Raw genomic sequence first — 20255 nt, forward strand, 5'->3', positions numbered from 1 at the left:
CAGCAAGTTTTGTAAGTCTAGCATTGTTGTGGGTATTGCTTCTGTTATTTTAGTCGGTGGTACATTTGGTTGACATTGACAGAAGTACTGGTTGTTCGGGGTATGATCTGCTGTTGAGGCGCTGTCTACAGGTTGCCTGCTATTATTTGCTGTGGTGGATGTTTGATACTCCTTTCTCATCGCAGCAGGGATTAAGTCTCATGGTGTTGAGGCTAACCAGGATGGCTCTCCCTTTATATTTGTCTGCAGGTTAAATACTTCCTTCCTTTTAACCTGGTTCGTCATCAAGTCCTCAATTTCTGTAATGTACATCGATAGTCGAGCCTGCCTGTTTTTTCTCTGGAGGCTCCTGTGTCCAACATCTTCTATCGTCTTGGCCTTTGTATATTCCAGCTCCCAAATTATTTTTGCCGCTGTCGCTTTTTCCTTTTGTGAGAGTGGCGGCTCACGTTTCACTGTCTGGATCTTGTGTGCGTGAATTGGGAGCAGGCCTGTCGTTAAAGAGTCTTTATCTAAGTAGACCGGATCATTACTAGTCTTGGTTTGATTATTGCTTTCCTGATTATTATCTTCCAAGGTGTTCACTGGTATCGCTGTATCTCCTTTGGTAATCAGTACTTGTGAGGTCTCGCCTGGTATGGTTTCATCAGGGTGACTGATTTAAGTTCAGCCGTAATACCCAGTTTATTCTTAGATCTAGTTACAAGTCTCGTCCCAGTTGCCATCAATAAGGGTGTTTAAAGGCGATTCGATGGATCCACCACTGTGATTTTTGGCTGAACGTAAATGTATTTGTGCCAATTTCAAGTATAACTTTTCACTCAGCTCGGCAACCACCAGGTTGAGCTGTTGTAGCGAGCTTCACTAAATGCCGTTCCCAGACGCGCTCTGCAGATAGTTGTTTGCACGCAGCAGCAGAGTGTCTGTTGTGATAAAGTATGGACCGAGTCACCAGCAGGATCAAAGGACGAAGTCCTGCAGTCTCCTGCTTCTGATGGCCCACTCCCCTCTCACAGTTAGTCCACTGAATTTTACCTCGGCTCACTTTCCGAATCAGGTGAGGCAAAAAAAAAAAAAGTGACCCCTGTTTCTTATTCCAGGCAATGATCCAGGTAATGAACCTTTCCTGGTATGCTCTTAGTGAGTAAAGGATCTCACACTTACTACTTGGTAGCGCCGTTAAGTGTCTCCCACAGTCAGACTTCCACAGGCAGGAGCACAGGGAGCGACCGTGGAGTAATCAAGGGTGGGACTCAGCTTCCGTGTCTGCAGTCTCCTCGGCGTGCCCGACCTGCAAGCTGCACTCCACGTGTGTCCCGGCCAAGAAAAGGTAGGGGAGGGGGGGAAGCAAGTCTAGGATGTAATGGAAGGGGAGGTGGGTGGGCTCACGTTGCACCGCAGCGGTCCGGCAGCGAAAATCGCAACACATGTACAGAGTGCTGATAACTGAAGCAAAGTTTAGCGTACTGGCACCAGGTGGGCGACTTCTCAAGGACTTCCCAAGAAATCATGCCTTTCGTGCCTTTCACGGGCAGAAACAAGCGTGCGTACTTACAATACCAGGGCCCTGCTTGATCGCGCTGAGACAGCTTACAGATTGCAATTGGTCACTGCCACACGCAACCGGAGGACAACAACTAGTAGTTTCTAGGGTCCCACCATCAATAAAGTTTAGAATAGCGTCTTACCGTCAGCCCAGAAGACCAGAGACAAGAGACTCTACAACCCGACTCCGCGGCCCGCTCTGCGGCCGAGTCAGGGTTTTAAAGAGTCAGCTGGTACTGTAGAAAATAGCAACAATGGTAAACAGACTGCAGCTCCTCTCAGGAAACAGGGAATCAAACGCAGACAAGAGACTCTGCAACCCAACTCCGTGTCCCGCTACGCGGCCGAGTCAGGGTTTTAAAGAGTCAGCTGGTACTGTAGAAAATAGCAACAATGGTAAACACACTGCAGCTCCTCTCTGGAAACAGGGAATCAAACGCAGACAAGAGATTCGGCAACCCGACTCCGCCAGGATCGACTATAGCGAGACCTCCCAGCATGAACTTTAAAGGGCCTCAATGCTTTGAATGCGGAGAGTGGGGCCATCTTGCACGGCTCTGTCCAAAACAAAAAAAGACTGAGCCAATGGACGTTGGGACCTTTGAAATCCCTAAAGAAGGTGATACTACCGAAACGCACCAACTTCCAAAATCTCTGTATATTTTTACATGTGATGCCGAGGTGGAGGGGCGTCAACCCCGGGCCATGATTGACTCGGGAAGTCTGCAGACAGCAGTCACTGCTGATCTGGTAGGTGAAGTGCTGGAGTCGAGTGTTAGCATCCCGATAAGATGTGTCCATGGGGATGTGAAGAGGTATCCCACTAAGGAGATCAGGATATCAGGTTAAAGGTGGCGGGTAAACAAATTGGGGTGAGAGCTGCTGTGATTCCGGTGTTACCAGAACCCCTCCTGGTTGGGTCTGATGTACCTGATCTTCCTCGTTAATAAGAAACATTGAGAAAGACTGGTTGAAGAGTGCCCCCTTTTATGACCAGGAAATTGTAGCCCCATCCTTAAAGGAGCGGAAAAGCCGAGCAGACCGAAGGAAAGTCAAGAAAGAGTGGGTTGAACAAAATATGTACCCCGTCGCAGTAGATTGGAGGCTCGACAAGCAGAGGGACAGTTTCCGAATGGCTCAGGAGTTGGATCCTGTCTTGAGGCATGCCCGAGAAAATGTAGGTGAAATGCAAGATGAGAAGGCTTTGAGTTTCGTCAAAGACAAAGGTCTGTACTATCGTGTCACGCAGGACCAAGGGGGTGAATCAATCAGGCAGCTTTTGGTTCCCAGCAAATATTATAGACCTGTATTGGAGGTAGCTCATGTGCAAGTGGGAGAAGGACAACTAGGAACCGAGAAAACCACACAAGATATTGGCTCGATTCTTTTGGCCTGGACTATATGCTCAAGTGGCCCGAATCTGTCAGCAATGCAAAGAGTGCCAAAGGAAGAATAGAGATGATCCCCAAAGCGCAGCTGCAGTCTATGCCGTTAATTGTAGAACCCTTTCATCGAATAGGCATGGATATATTTGGCCCTCTGGATCCTACAAGTCGGGGACACAAGTACATATTAGTGATAGTAGACTACGCCACCCGGTATCATGAGGCTTTTCCGCTGAGGTCTACCAACGCACAGCAGATATGTGATGTGTTGGTCCCTTTCATCGCACGAGTGGGAATCCCCAAGGAAATTGTGACAGATAGAGGAAGTAACTTCATCTCCACAGTGATAAAACAGGTCTGTGAGATCCTATATATTGAACATCTCAAGACAGCCGTCTATCATCCACAGACAGACGGTTTAGTCGAGAGATATAACCAAACTATCAAACAAATGTTAAGAAAGACTACCATACCAGGGGAAAACAACTGGGATAGATTACTACCTTGGATATTGATGACACTTAGGAATATGCCACAATCATCGACTGGGTTTTCCCACTTTGAACTTCTCTTTGGCAGACCAGTCCGTACTTTACTCGACATTTTAAAAGATGGATGGGAGGAGCAGCCAGATCAGGAAATAAGTCTTACCGAATATGCCTCCTAACTGAGGGAGAGAGTGGAAAATCTATGCGCCATAGCACAAGATAATCTATCACAGGCACAAGGAAGACAGGAATGATATTATAATTAGGGTTTCCTGTTTTAGGGGTTTCTTTTTTACTTCTGGTGGTGTTTTTCCAGTGTTTTCCAAAAATTTCAGAATCTGTGTTTTTCAGTGTTTTCTCGCATGCCCACTTCGAAAAATCACGGATAATAGTTTTTTTCAGTGTAAACACACAAATATTCTTTCATTGTGTGCATAATGGTTAGATCCAAGTGTAAAATGTGAACTCACTGATACTGGCCCATTGCTGTCGACACAAATCCAGGTTTCATTGATCCAATGTCCAATGTGAATATGAATAAAGTAACTGGGATAGTTGCAGACTGATCAACTCTTCTGCTGATTGCGCCAGCTGAGTTGGTAAAAGGCACACCTGTTCGTATAATTAACCTGGGTAGAATGCCAGCTTTCGGAGTACCAAGCCAGGACAACGACAATCCTAAAAGGCCTGAACTTGGCCACCCTGTACAAGGAGTACCTTTTTAAGCTTGAAATAGTTTCACACCTCTGAGCCAGTGATTTACCCTAAATGGGAGATGGTTTCTGTAATGTAAAGGGTCCACGGAAAGGCTCTGCAGGACGGGAGTGAAAAACATGCCCCTTCCTGAAAACGGGCAGCAGCCTGTAATGTGCAGTTTGCAATGTTCCAGCCACCAGGAAATATCTAATGTCTGTTTTCTTGGAAGGTCTGATTCAGTAGTGGGTGGAAGGTGAACAGCCCCCACTAGAGGAGGAAACGTAAAAACAAAATCAAGTCTATTCTGGTCAGGAAGGTTCCGACTAGACCGCAAGATGACTAGCACGTTTGGCATGTTTACACCGAGAAAAAGGAGCAAATGGTGGCAATGAATGCATGCCACCATTGAAGCATTCTAAAATACACAACCTATCAAATAGCACAACATGGAAAGATGTTCACATTTTAAAAATGTTTAATTCTGAATGGTATAACACCAAATTCAGTTACCTAACTTCACAGAAGGTAATCACTCAGAGCTGGTAGGCAACGTTTGCCACTGCTCTGTTGCAGCATCCTGGGTACATATGTATTCCTGCAGTGCAAGATGAATAACTGAACAACATAGAGACTGATACACTCCTAAATCTGATAGGCAGATGCTGTGTGATAGTGTTACGCTCTGCCACTTGCCTTCACTGGTGATTCACCTAAGGTTTGTACCGGCAAGAGTGCAGGGCAGAGTCATGTAGCGGTCAGGTCAGTGGATTGGTCTGAGCCCAATCAAAGTAATCACCTACCAGCCCACTGTGCAGACAGACTAATTCATGTGTTGCATGCTTTGTCCTGCAGCCTGCCTTACAGTCACATAAATTACCTGCCACTGTAAAAAGCAGTAGGATTTGTCACCCAAATCTGTAGGTGGTAGGACTGATTAAAAAGCAGTAGCCTACTGCCTAAATCTGTAGTGTTGACAAGTATGCAAGTGAGCCTAAAGCAAACACTATTAACGCATTGTATTATTATTTGGGAAGTTAACTAAGTAAAACTTACACAAAAAATGTCATCATGATAGATGTATCAAAGAAAAATACAACTAGTATTACTGAACAATCTTATAAACAATTGTATATAGTTAATAAAATACAAGTCCTTAAAAACAGTTAATAGCTTTTCATTGGACAAATATATTTAGGGGTAAGTTCGTGTTATACAAAATACCAGATATATAAATGGTCAAAACACGCACCCCCCACCCCCGAATCAATCCATTCTTTAATGTAATCTGCTTTCAATGCGTTTTGTCCATCGTCGTATCCATTAAGGACCGCGGCCCTGTGCTGAGGCGAGGAAGATGAAACATCCGGGGCGCTGAACATTAAACAACATGAGAGCGTCTCAGGGTGCTTTATGGCTCCCTCTGCTGTCCTGGCAGGGTGGTGGGGATCGAGGGAGATGGGGGGGTGTTAACTGACACCTAAGGGCTGGATGCCCACCTGTAGCCTGGGTGCCGGGCACACCTTACAAGTGATAGCAGGCAGGCTGACAATCACGCGGTTTCAATAAGCAAACAGCACTCTTCTACCTGTATTCCGTAATGCTGGCAGGTTAAAAGAAAGCTAAATAGTGCCATCTAGTGGCCGATAAAAATATCACTGGGTCCTGAATTCACATAGACAGCAATAGAGCCCACTAACAACGGCTTCGAGGATAGCTCAACTGCAATGATTGGTCTTTCAAGCAAACCAATGCAAAGCAGCATGGTATCGAATCCCGCTGGCGCACGGATGAAATTAATTGAAATACTGGGGTTTATCGGAGTCTCCTGAGATTTTTAAAAACAACAACGGCGGCTAGAGACCGGTAAAAATCGGTGATCACCGAAAATTGGAAACCCTAATTATAATCAACATTCCCGAATGTGAACGTTTCAAATAGGAGACAACTTACTCGTTATTCTTCCCACCTCTGAGAATAAGATGCTGGCCACCTGGAGAGGACTGTATACTGTAGAAGAAGTTGTTGGTCCAGTGATTTATAGAATCTGTCAACCAGATAGAAGGGTGCCTCTTCAAACGTACCACGTAAACCTATTAAAGAAGTGGATCGAGCCTCCAACAATGGTATCAATGATTAATACTGAAGAGACGACACTTACCCCATGTGTCAGAGAACGTGGGGAAAGAAGCGTTAAACATCAATAAAGACTTGAGTAGAGTTCAAAAGTCAGAACTTTCGTCCCTAATTGACAGATATGCAGAGATATTTTCATCTATTCCTGGCAGGACCATGCTAGGCTATCATCACATAAATACTTCGCCCGGAACTACAGACACAGACTATCAATAAGGAAGTGCAAGAGATGCTCCGGTTGGGAGTGATCAAGCCTCGACACAGCGAATGGTGCTCTCCCATGGTATTGGAACCTAAACTGGACAGCAGATTCCGGTTCTGTATGGACTTCAGGAAACTAAATTAAGTGTCTAAGTTTGATGCATATCCTATGCCACGAATTGAAGATTTGTTGGATAAATTGGGAAAGGCTACATTTCTAACTACCATCGACCTTATGAAGGGATACTGGCAAATACCCTTATGGCAAACTGATAAAGAGAAGACAGCCTTTGCAACACCAACAGGCCTCTATCAATTCACAGTACTCCCTTTTGGGCTCCATGGGGCACCAGCTACTTTCCAGAGGTTAATGAATTCCTTGATCAAAGGTCATGAACAATATGTAGGAGTGTACTTGGATGATATCATAATTTACAGTCAGATTTGGGCGGAACATATAACTCATCTGGAACGAGTGCTAAAGACTCTACAACAAGCAGGATTACACATCAAGCCAAAGAAGTCTCATCTGGCAAACTTCCATACAAAATATCTAGGATATTTTGTGGGGCAAGGTATCATCAGACGACAAAGAGAAAAGATGGAAGCTATACAACGGTTAGAGTTCCCTGCTAATACCAGGCAGATTCGAGCTTTTCTGGGATTTGTGGGGTATTATCGAAGATTCATACCTCATTTATCCACTATAGCAGTTCCTTTAAGGAACTTGTTATGTCATCAGCCCCTCCCAAAAGGGAGTGTAGAAACGAGGAAACAGGAGGGGCCTTCATTGCCCTTAAAAACGCTCTGTCCAACCGAGCCATGCTACAATGCCCTGATTTTATGGCACCTTTCTTTTTACATACGGTTGCTTCAGGGACAGGATTGGGGGCAGTTCTGTTCTAAAGTCAGGGTAAAGAAGAGAGGCCCATTTTATTTACCAGCAGAACATTACTCCCTCATGAACTAGGATATGCAACTATTGAAAAGGAGTGTCTGGCCGTCAAATGGCCCGTGGAAGCTCTCAGGTACTATCTCCTCGGAATAAATTTCACTTTGGTGACAGATCTTGCGCCTTTGGTCTGGTTGTCTAGAAACAAGGATACCAATCCCCGAATATTAAGATGGTTCCTTTCTTTACAGCTGTACTCTTTTCAAACTGTTCACCACCCTGGTCACTTGCTGGCACAGGTCGATTTTTTGTCGCGTGCCTATGCCCTTCCTGAACGTAACAGCTCAGAAGGGGGGGGGTCTGTGAAAGGGTTAATTCCAGTAAGACATACCATGGTGCTGTATCTGTTAACATCAGGCATCATGGCAGTAACAGGCCAAAGGGATGAATGCATGGAGATGGTTCCTGAACATGTTGATGGAGGTTTGCCTAGCAAATAGGAGAAGGGTTTTCTTCTGGAGGTACTTTACTCTAAGCTGTCTCTGTTCGTGTTGTAGGGTTGCCCGGTAACAGCTGAGGAGGAGGAAGAGAGCCTTTACGAGTGGGCTTACTGATAAAGCCTAATTTATGAAATAATTAAGGAGAGAAAAGGCTATATGTTGAAGATGGAAGAAAACGTTGAGCTAGTTCTGAGTCTCTGAGGTTTTGAGACCGAGTGTGCTGAAAATCCTGAACACAGGTGAAGTTAAGTAAAGACCTCCGCACGTTAATACATTGCTGCCATATTATTCTTGACCAGTAGCCAAGCAGAAGATAAAGATTGAGACTCAGGACGCAAGTCTGCTGCCTAATAGTCTTTAATTGATGCGGCCGCAGCTGGGCCCCGTACGACAGCACAAACCGAAGCGACTGAAGGGGGCGGGGCCAATCCTACATCAGCTGGCCCGATCAGCTGTTGCAATACGCGGCCATACAGAAGCTGCAGCCTGCGAGGACCTCTATTGGCGAAAGGTAGAAAAACAACCCAGTCGCGAGGACCTCTGGCGGCGAGAAGGCAGTGCAGGCATAACTCAATAAAGACAGCTGCTGACGGAAAAGTTGTGTTTTCGTGAGAGGTTCCTTTTGAATAAAAGAGGAAAACGGCTGAGCCTGCCACTCGCTCTGGGGAAAGCAAACTAGAGACTTAGTCTAGATATACCAAGAGACTTATAAACAAAGAACTGGCCTGTGAGAGGAAAAGCAGCCTGAAACACAGCATCAATCTGCCTCATGATAGGAATACCAGAGATGGCCACAAAGGAACTATGAACACATAAAGTGGTCAATGGATACATGCTTAAAGTTTAACATTATGTAAAGGTGTCAAGCTACGCCCTAGCCATTGAAAGCAGCCAAAGTCTGAAAACGGAGAATACCAGAAAACCTGCAGAGATTATTAATAGTTAATGGCTACAGTTGGATTCACTTGTTCTGTTTTAAAAAAATAAAAAGTTATCGTTTTACCTACTAACAGGAGTGTTGGCCTTCATTCCCACCCAGAAAAGGTGACATTTGGTGGCAGCAGTCAGATAAGGCAGAACACCATGGAAGCCTTAATAAAGACTTTAAGCGAGGGTCAACATGTTTTGCAACAGTCGTTGCAGTTACAGAGTCAACAGGCCCAAGCGGACCACCAGGTATTCCAACAAGCTTTACAGGTTCAACAGGCTCAACTCATTGATGCAACTAATCCAAGAAGACACTCACACGTGCCTGCCTCGGTCCTGCAGAAATATGCCCCTGTGGAAGATCCGGCACATTTTTTTGTACATTTTGAGAGAGTTGCCAGAATGCTCACTGACCACCTGACAGATGGTGTCATTACATTGCTCCCCTGATGACGGGGGAAATGCAGAGCGCATATCAAGAGGCCAAATTCAACAGGTGACACCAATTATGTCAATATGAAGAGAGTGGTACTTGAAAGGCTGGGATTCAATGAAGATGCCTATCGGATTAAGTTTAGAGAAACTAAGTTACAAAGTGATGAAACGCAGAGACAACTATTATCGAGTGAAAGAGTTGGGGGACAAGTGGTTACAGACCGTTACTACCTTAACTCAAGAAATGGCTGAGAAGATTGTTTTGGAACAGTTTATCGAAGCTCTTCCGATACACATACAACGCTGGGCTAGACAGCACCATCGTCCTACCTTAATGGAAGCAGTGAACATCGCCTTGGCATACCAAAAGGCAGTTCAGAGCAAAATGATGATGTATGCGGGACCCAACAGAAGTGCCAATGGTACTCAGACCATGGCCAACAGACCAACGAATGTTTCAAGATGGCCAAATTCAATGATGCATAGATCAGAGTCGGAAGGTCCACAATCCCGACCTGGCAGTGAAGGAATACCAGGATCGACTATATTTTTTGTTGTTTTTTTGTTTTAATGTTATAGTTTTATTCAAAAGTTATTGTTTTATCTACTAACAGGAGTGTTGGCCTTCATTCCAAGCCAGAAAAGGTGACAACCTGTTATATAGAATTGCCACAGCATTGCAGGTGCTGCAATCCTTGCTGCCACTGACAACTGGTACTCTTCGTTCCAAGCATCATCATTCTGATGAAATTTGCAATTCTTTCTCCCTTGAACTTGTGCCGTGCAGCACTACCCTCACCTCCCCCGCTGGAGCCTCGCAATCACCACTTGGGCTGCGCAATCCCTGCTCGGTGACCTGTAGGGCGACGTACTCATGAGTCTTCACGCCTGTTTAATTGGTGCTAGGCCGCCTGGTGAGTACGTTTGTGCATTGTGCAGTTTCTTTGTCTGCCCTCTCTTTCCTTGGTTCCTCTCTGCTCCCTCCTTCCATGGCTCTCTATCACTTATCCTCCCTCTCTCTCGAAGCCTGGAAGGAAAAGGTTTAAGAAGGGTCTCATGGCCTCCAACCCAGGCGTGCCCATTGCAGACACCTAGGTCAATGCTTTCTCCAGGCAGACTATCACTGACATTCTCTTTGTCACTTCCTCTTTGGACCCCTGGACTCCCCATATGGACTCTGTCCTTTCCCCTTTCTCTTCTTCGCCCATTAATGGTGGAACCAGAGGGGAAGGGCTTTTGGCTCACTTCCCAACCTTTAAGTGTATCATTAATTTCTCCCGGAATGGCAGGGCTCTCAACCCAATCTCCTCCTTCGGGATAATTGTCTCCAGTCTCTAACTTCCTCCTTTCTCCTGCTACTTCTCTGCTGCCACCCCTCTGTCCTCTTTGTCCCTTCTGAGGGTTGTACCCCATCCCTGTACCCCTCCTCGGAAGACCTTCAAAGGTCGCAATCAGCTTCACTTAGGTACCCTTAATTCACGCTCTGCTGTCAAACACTCTTCTGACATCTGTCACCTCCTTGAAGACCTTGACGTCCTCGCTCTCACTGAGATGTGGTTCAATGCCAGCTCTGTCACTGCTTTTGACACTCTTCTCCCTGATGACTACAAGATCCTCTCCAATCCCAACCGGTGTAGGGGGCAAAGTGGCCCCGGTTTTCCCTGAATGGGTCCTGCTACTATCATATCCATTCAATCCTACTCTGCCTTTAAATGCCTTGTCTGTGGGCTTGGTGTCTCCTTCCCTCTCCCTCACTCTCGCCACCATATATAGGCCCCCTGGATCTAGCTCCCTTTTCCTTTCAGAATGGGACGACCTCGCCTCTTCTCTCCTGACATCCTCCTCTAAGTTTCTCCTCCTTGGAGACTTCAACATTCATCTTGACTCCCCAAATGCAGTCACTGCACTCTTCCATGACCCCTGTGATTCCCTTTCCCTCACAATTCTTCCCTCTGGTCCAACCAACTCAGCCGGACACACCTTGGATGTGCTCATCTCTGCAGACATCCATATCTCTAATCCTCTCACTAAACCTCTCACCTGGTCTGACCATGCTCTCCTCTGCTCCCATCTGGAGCTCTTGGCCCCCCCTACTATGCCTCGGCCCGCACTGCCAGTCTCCTTCTCTGTCATTCAACTGATGAAGCGAGTGTCAGTCACTGCATTTGCTGCCAACTTCATTCCTCCTCCAACCCCTGCTATCAACTCTCTTACCGACTCAGCTCTTGCTAACCTTCATCTCTCCATCTCCAACACTCTGGACATCCTTGCCCCCTTCATGAGGATCCGCATGAAGTCTCCTCTAAGCGCAACTCTCGTTATGACTCCGACCTGGCTGCTCTGAAACACAAGTGCAGAGTTGCAGGCCTCAAGCACACCCTCTGACAAACGCCTGCCGCCTGCTCCAAAAGCAATACAGACTCTCTATCCACTCTAAGAAGAGGGCCCATGCCCAAGCCTGCATCTCTGGGGCCACCAATAACACGGCTTAGCTTTTCAAAATCTGTAAGCAACTTGTCAATCCTACTGCAGTTGCCACTTTTCCTCATCCCCCTCCGAGGCCCTCTGCACCGCACTGGCCTCCCACTTCACTACCAAAACTCAGGACATCCTGTCCTCACTCTCCTCTACTGCCCTCCCCACCCCCGCCTCCCTTGGCCCCCTCTCTATCTCCCCCATACTCTCTTCTTTCTCTCCCATTGCACCGGATGAGGTCTCTAAAGTAGTCCACTCTATGAAAGTCTCCTTCAAACAGGTGCTCCCCTGTTCCTCCAGAACTATCAAGGACAACATCTCCTCTCCCGCCCCTGCCATGGCCAATTTCTGTAACCACTCCTTTGCAACTGGCTCATTCCCACGTCCCCTCAAGCAGTCCCCTGTGCACCCTCTCCTACAAAAGCTGTCTGCTGCCCCTTCCTATCCGGCTAACTATGGCCCTATCTCCATCACCCCTTTCCTAGGCAAACACCTGGAGAAGTTGGTCATCCCCCAACTGATCCACCACACTCAATCTGTTGGCTGTCTCCACGACCACCAGTCTGGCTTCAGAGCATACAGAGGCATGGAAACTGCTCTCATGAAGACCTGTGAAGACCTGCTCGCAAATCTTGATTCCAACACTCCCTCCATTCTCGTTCTCCTCGATCTTTCCTCTGCCTTTGACACAGTCAGTCATGCCACCTTGATAAATCGTCTCCTTGATACCCTTGGCATCATGGACCTGGCACTGGCCTGGCTGACCTCCTTCATATCCAACCAACCCTCCCAGTGCAACTGGGCCCTTTCCTCTCCCCCACCTCGCACTCTACCTGCAGCGTCCCTCAGGGCTCTATCCTATCGCTGTGCCTCTTCAATATCTACCTTGCCCCTCTGGCCCACTTGATCTCCACCTTCTCTCCTCACTTTCAGTGTTATGCTCATAAGACACAGCTCCCCTTCAAGCTTCCCTCCTCTACTTCCTCTCTCATACCTGACTGTCTGACTGCTATTCAGGTATGGTGCACAGCAAATGATCTCTGCCTTAATGCCAGTAAGACTGTGATCCTTCACATTGGGACACCAGCTCCCAGTTTCTCCCCCTCTCTCTGGTCGCCCTCCCCGTTTCCCCTCTCCTCACCTTCTTGTGAGGATAAAAACCTTAGTGTCATCTTTGACTCCTCACTCTCCTTCTCCCCTCACATCACAGACCTTACTAAGAAGGCCAACTTTCAGCTCCACCTCCTCAGAGGCATTCTCCCTTTCCTCACCTTCGTCCAGAAGCTTAATGTCTCCAGAGCTCTGTTACTCTCTAGGCTTGACTACTGCAACAGCCTCTTCCTCAATCTGCCTCTTTCCTCTCTTTGCCCCCTCCAACTAATCCAGAATACGACTGTGAGACTTATCCTTGGCGTCAAGCCCAGGGACCGCATCTCTCCAGCCCTAATACGTATCCGGTATGCAGTGATAAAATCGCGGCAAAAATTTCACCTATACAAAAAAAATCGCGGCAAAAATGCTGTGGTATGACCCGTCAAAAGTGTACCCCATTACACCATTTAAGGGTAGCGGCGGTTGCGGGGGTGTCCCCCGCTCCCCTTAAATGGTATAATGGGTGCGGGGGTTGCAGGGGTGTCCCCCACATCCTTTACATGGATTGCGGCCGCAAAACCACAGCGTTTTTGCCGCAATATTTTGTGTCCACGGCCATTTTTGCCACGATTTTAACACATGGAACCATCTCGCCACTGGGTCCCGGTGACTGCAAGGATCAAATTCAAGACCCTGTGCATCATCCACAAGGCTTTCTGGGGCCCGAGCCCTGCTACATCCAATTCTCTTTCCCTAAATACCTCTCGGCTACAGCACTTCGGTCCTCTAGATCCAACTCTCCACAGATCCAACGTTTATCCAAAGAGAGAGTTGTGGGGGTGGGGTTGATCTCTGTCATCGGCAGCAGCTTCCCCTTGGAACAGCCTACCTGCCTCTCTCAGACTTGAGCTGGATCTCCTTAAGTTCCGGAAGCAGCTCAAGACCCTGCTTTTCTCTACTTCCTTCCCTCTCACCCTCCCTTGCTAATGCCCCCATCTGTCTGTTGTGACTGGCGGCATGGTTCCTTAGGAGTCTTACAGGGCACCAGGCCCCACCCCCCTCGCCCAGTCTACCTCAGTGCCCGCCCAATCTAGCACTGCCCTTCTGGGCCCCCTCCCTGACCAGCATGGAGGATTGCCACCCCTTCTGAGTCCGGTACACGCCCTTCACCGCAGCTGATGGTGATCCCCTGGCACTTGCCCTCCTTGGCTCCCCTTAGCACTTGCCTAACCCTGGGACTTCCTTCCCCTTTCCCCCAACCCGCTCCCCCAATACCTTATGCTTGCACTTCTTGCTGCTGCACTTGCATGATCCGAATGTCACAAGGCCTAGTAGGACCGTTATTGTTTTTTATCCCCCTTTTGTCTTGTGGCCCCTGGAAACAATAGGTGGCTTATAAACATGCAATAAATAAAATAAATACTGCGACTGACATAAAGGTGATTTTCTTAGGCAAGGCTCTAGCAGAAACTTCAGTTAGGGCTGTGTTGAATTGTATATAGGCTGTGGAAGGGTGGGCAAAACTATAAGCTGTATTGTGGCAGGGTTACAAGCAGGGCTCAGGTACGATATTTACTCCCTACTTGGGATCAAATGATTTTTCAGCGAGTAAGAAAGTAATTTGCTTTGCCAGGAGGGTTATTTCATGCATATTAAAATGTTCTTGCCCCTTAAAATTCCCCTTGAGATCGAGCTGTATTATTATTGGAGTTCCTATCTATGCCACTGCCCTGCTGGTCAGTGATTCGAAAAAAGAAAATCAGTGGAACGTTGTGGGTGGAAATAGGGTAGGCTCCAATATGTTTGTGGTTTGCAGTTTTTGTTGGGCACATTTTTCTGTTTTTAGAGACAGAAAATGGATTGTCTATATGCCTCCTAGCTGTAAAGCTCATTTGGAATAAATGTTGTCACAACTCACCAACAACGTAATGTGGATGGTCAGCAGAGGCCCATGGATTCTTATAATAATGCTGTGTGGTGCAGTTATTCTGGTGCAATTATCGTCCTTAGACAAATTACGAGAGGCATGTTCTCCTAGCCCTGGAATTACTTCATTAAAGTGGCGCATGAACTTGTGGGGACTTTTCTGACATATTCCTTTTAGTTGCCATTATTCCATTTGCAAAAATGGTATCCTATCTGAATTTTTTGACAGCCACACCAGTGATACGTGGTATTTGTTTTTTGTAATAAACATGAGTGTTTTTTCCAGTGGAATCAAAAACTTTCTGCATTGTCTCTGAGCAATGTCAACAAATGAATGGCCACAACTAAACCTATTGTGTATCCTAAGCATACACGTTTTTATCTCTGCACAGGAGTTCTTTTGGTAGGTACTATGGCAGATCTGGACATCTTGCACTGGTTGATAAGCTCTCCTTATAATCACATATAAAATATTAGTTTTTATAGCCTATATGTTTGGAAAAAGTGTTGTAAGAGGCACCTTTTACACTGATTTCTAAAGAATTGCAGTGGCTGGGAAGAGGAAGTTCCCTTCCAAACTCTTCGTAGATGGTAGCTCACCAAGCACGCATGGCGGCTTCCCTCATTATTCAGTAGCACACATGAAAATTAATATGTGCAAGAAAGCCAACTATTTCCTCAGGGAAAAATAATTAGAGGGAAGATTGGTTGAAAGTACCCAAAACTCCTAAGACAAATGATTATGAGCTTTCCTAGGCCTGGTTGGCTATTATTGCTTTATTCTAAACTTTGATCATTGCAGGACCCTTAACAGACCCGCTAAAAGATTCTGAATGTAATCGTATTCAATGGAGTGAAAGTATGGAGAAGGGTTTGAAGGTGGTGAAAATCTCTCTGTCATCCCCTCTGTTGATTATGCCCAATTTCAATTAACCCTTTATCCTCACAACTGACACCTTCCTTAGGGGCAGTTCTATCTTAAGGAAAATAACCTATTCTCTTCATTAGACAGAAGCTCCATCCCTGCAAGAAAAACCATGCCACTACTGAACCCAAGTGTCTGACTATTAGACAGGCCATACAGGCCATCAAATACAGACTGAAGAGGATCTTCTGAAGAGGATCACCGTAGCCTACGACCAGGCCGCCTAACTTGGTTGTCACGCACAAAGAATACCAACACTAGGGTCACAAGCGGATTTCTGGCTCTTCCACCATATTCTTTCAGTCATATATATAGATGCTAAACTCCATTCCCCCCCAATTCCCTTCAGAGTTCCCCAAGTCATCCTCGGCTGGTGAAACACAGATGGCCTTGTCAAAGTCCCTAAACGTGTGTTCGCAAAATGCTTTTGAAAGGAAGAGAAAGCATACAATCACAATATATGGTTGGAAAAAAAGAAATATGTTGAATGATAACACTAGCTCTATTTTATTTTTAAATGCATTTTGTCTTAAATTCACAAAAATAATGTATGAAAGGTTGTCACTTTTAGGAGTATTAAGAACATGGTTGTTCAGAGGAAAAAGTCCAGATTTAGATTCCCCCCACCCCCAAAAACGACGCAAGTGCCATTTTATAATGTCTAAATCCATTTGTCTGGAGAGTTTTGCACGTGGTACACCATAGCAGAAGGCACACCTCTATCAGTAAATGTCCATCAGTGTTGTGATGCTAAGAGTTTGGTTTAATGCAGAGGCGCTAGTTGGTTTCCAAGGATAGAAAACAACAACTTGCTGCTTCTCAGTCATTAGGAATCCATTGTCGCTGAATCTCCCAGATATGTCACCCACGTCCAGCCACACATAAGGAGCGATTGCAGTGGTCTTCAACACAACGTCATAGTTCTCACCATTTGGTGCAATGAATGCCTAAAAGGAAGAAAAACAATGGTATCATAATGCAATCATTGCCCGGTACAATGGGTACTAATACTTTAATCACTTGAAAGATAGTTCACAATAACAATTGTCAAAGGAGAAAGTACTGCTGTTTCTATAGGGAGGCCTAGTCTTACAGGCAGCTTCAAATGAATGCACTATTACCAAGTTCCAGACCATGACTCCTGAACTACTGTCATCTGTCAACACGGAGGCTCAAAATTCTTTTTGTTCCCCGCCTGAAATGACACCAGCAAGCAAAAGAACAATGGAATGGAATGTGTTCCAGAGAAATCTGAGATGGGTAAGAAGTAAAGCATCTAGCAATTGCATCAATCATTGTTGCATGATACATTATTCCCCTCCCCCACTAAAACATGAATACAGAGGAAAAACGATTAAACAGCACTAAGAAGAACAATAGGGATATTGGCTAGGCATAGAAAATGAAACAGACGAAAAATAGCATTTAGAGATGTTACTTCTTGTGAAAGTCATCGAACTTGAAGAGTCAAGACTTAACGAAGAGATTTTAGAGAAGTGCTTAACAACTATTTATAGAGGAGGTTGGGACCTCAGCAAACAATTATTGTTAAGGACATATAAGCGAATAAACTGCCAGTAAAAACACAAAATCCAGCTAATTTTTGGGACAACCAGCCCTCTAAACTGATGAACACCTAACACAGTCATGCGAGAGAATTTGCTTGAACTGTTCCCCATCAAAGAACCACTGTTGCAACTACTTCCGCTCTGAAAGCGTAAGAGCTACACAGCAACAAGCAACTTCAGCTCTTCTTCTAGGAAAAGCCCAGAAGGATAAAGAAGAACAAGATGCATAAGTAATGATCATCCAAGGTGGCCGCCATTAAATTAAGCTACTCACTTTCAAGAAGAAAAGGTCCAAAGGGAAAGGAAACAGCGACTTGTACTGGAAGCCATCAGTACCCTCTCCTTTAGACTGATCCATTGGCAACAGTACAGTACATGGACCAGAACATTCTTTTGCCGGGTAGGAATCATTAATAAAGGATAGGTTCAGCTGCCCCCTTGCCCCCCACCTTTCTGCAGCCCCAGGTCCACTGTTGGCTCAGTCCTTTTTCTCTGTCTTGCCATAGCTTGGACAGAGAAAGGGATTTGGACAAGGGCTTCATCTGGGGGAAAGGGGACTAAAGACACAACCCGCGACCCTTCCTCGAACCTCATGAAAGATTATAAAGCAGGACTCTAGTAGAGGTAACTCGTACTATTTAGTGAGTCAATTAGAGTATGCATGTGATCTACGACCAGGATCCATACAGTAGTTATTGTTATTATTATACTTTTGTTATACTGCGCCAGCTAACCACTGTGGTGGTGTCAAAGTGCATAGTAGTTCTTACGCAACAAGAGAGGGCTAGACCATATCACTGCTTTGCAAATGACATTTTAAAACATTTTTGAGGTTGAACTTGCTAATTCAACTCGCAGAATTCAATGTAACTATGAAGGGAAAATGAAAAAAAACCTTTCCTTATCTGAGTTTCGTAAGGTATCTTGAGATATAAAGGAAAGGAATGAAATGTCATTCAAGGGATACTGTTCACAACCTTTTCGCAAATGCCCTGTGCCAGAGCCCAGCCAACCTGCTCTTAAATTGAGACTTTGCAGATCTTTTCCGAGCTGCTTGAATTATGTCTACAATCTGCTTTAAAAGGACAAGGTGACCATAGGATTGTTAAAAGAAAAAACAAGGCAGCTAGTTTACAATTGAGGACAAGGGGGGGCACTAACCCCTTTTACTGTGACAGAAGTATCTACCCCTGAAGAAAGGCATCGGAAAAGGTGTCGACAGAACCAGTATGTCCCAAAACCAGACTCCGTTTGAAAAGTAAGAAACTACCATGATCAGCAAGCCACACCCATATATAGCCACTGCCACATGCCTACTATCCGCTCTCTACTCTGCCTCCAAACAGCAGCCAATGTCAATGGTCTCAGGACTCCTTAGTGTCCTTCTACGTTAAATGACATTTGGGTAATGCTCCTCAGAGAGTAAAGACAGCATCACCGGCAGTGGTGAGGCTTCCCCCATTCATCTAGTAGCAAAAGCACTGGCAATGGTGAGGCGTCGCCAGCTTGGCGGAGTGGTTCACTCAGCTGGGGTCCGCAGTGGTCAGGAGTCACAGGTGGAATGCCTGCAGCTTCAGTGGGCAACCACTTGAAGCTGAAGGTCCTGATGTACTGCGGATTCCAGCAGGATACGGTAGTGAACATTTCTTTGCTGGATCTCCTGAAAAAGGAAAACCTCAGGATGTGGCTCTTTCTTTGAATGCAAGGATATATTAGGAAAGGAAGGTAAAGGCTCTGCATAATCTTGTGCAGTGGAACCCTGGAGCTGGGTTTTGGTGACAGCCATTTGTGGGTTGTAAGTACTGCTGATTACAGCAAAAAGAAGATATATGGCGGTGCACTGCTAGCGCGCCCATAATGGGTGATGGCCTAATTCCCCTAATTCCCATTATGGAGGGACAGATGAGGAGACTGAAGTACAGGGTGCTCCCCATCACGGACAGTCTCCCCTCTGTGGCTACCAGCACCGTGGCCCTGGATGGCCCCAAGAGTGACAAGTGACCAGCCAAATGAGGGCTGCTTACCCTGCAGGCAGAGGGTGGCACAGGCGAGCCCTGTTCGAGAGTAGGTCATGGAAGAGACTATATCAGAGCCCTGCCATGCACACAACAGCCCCTTACTGGGGCGCAGAATATCAAGTGGTCTCCACAACCTCCTAAGTGTAAGCGCAAAGGTGTGACTTCTTGTTTCTGGCCGAGGAGCCAGAGCCAGGAGCTGCAAGGCACTAGGCTGCTCATTGAAGAAAAGGTAGGTTTACAATAAGTGTGTGAATACGTGCTTGTTGCATGTGTGTGAGAGAGGGAATGTTCTATGTGCTTATTGTGTGTGTGTGTGCGCGCGTGCGCGTGAGTTTGTGAGAGAAAGAAAGGGAGAGTCAGAGATAGAGAATGAAAGATAAAGAAAGTGAGAGAAAGCAAGAGAGTGAGAGCAAGATAAGAGCTCATGCACACATGAATGGAGAATGATAGGAGTGTCACACGGTCGATACCTGGTAGTTTTGGGGACTCCGCACATTTAAATATTTAGCAGGCTCCACCGTGGAGGCGATTTTAAAAATCCAGGCACGTCAAATCTGGAAGCACCACTGGTAGGACCAAAGCTTATGAAAGATTAGAGAAACCATTTTGCGATACATCAATGCCTTTCATGCAGACATGAATGTCAGGACAGATGGCAATGGAAAGGCTACCAACAGAGATGGAGTCTGAATTAGAAGCCTTGGTAAGAAGGTTCACAGGCATGAATAGCCTACGGCTTAGGTGAAAGGTAAATTGGAAGGATTAGACATTTCGGAGTGGCCACCGAATTGGCTCAAGCACGACATGAGAACTTTCAGCAGTGCACGGTGAACAGTAACGTGCAACTGGTGTCCTAAGTGGAACAAATGGAGAATTCCAGGAGATGACCTGGTGTGCAGAGGTTTAGCAGGCCACTCTAGTGGAACTGGGGAACCTTCTGGATAAACCAGACCAATCTACGTTAGCTTGGCAGGCGGACAAAACTAAGTCTCGGGAGGGGTGAGAGTGATCAGAAGCCCACAATGAGCACACACAGTAAAACTCCACGG

General features: G+C 46.1%; 1 protein-coding gene across 1 annotated transcript in view; it reads right to left on the reverse strand.

Moving 5' to 3' along the window:
* Positions 1-16103: 16103 nt before the first annotated feature.
* MANBA (mannosidase beta) overlaps positions 16104-20255 on the reverse strand; it is a 907503-nt gene continuing 903351 nt past the window's right edge. Inside the window, exon 17 of the mRNA XM_069630691.1 lies at positions 16104-16567. Within this exon, the coding sequence (XP_069486792.1) occupies positions 16343-16567 (225 nt within the window). The 3' untranslated portion in view covers positions 16104-16342. The remainder of the gene's footprint in view (positions 16568-20255) is intronic.

Source organism: Ambystoma mexicanum, chromosome 6q, assembly GCF_040938575.1.
Source record: "Ambystoma mexicanum isolate Mex_15411 chromosome 6q, UKY_AmexF1_1, whole genome shotgun sequence".
NCBI classification, from domain to species: Eukaryota; Metazoa; Chordata; class Amphibia; order Caudata; family Ambystomatidae; genus Ambystoma; species Ambystoma mexicanum.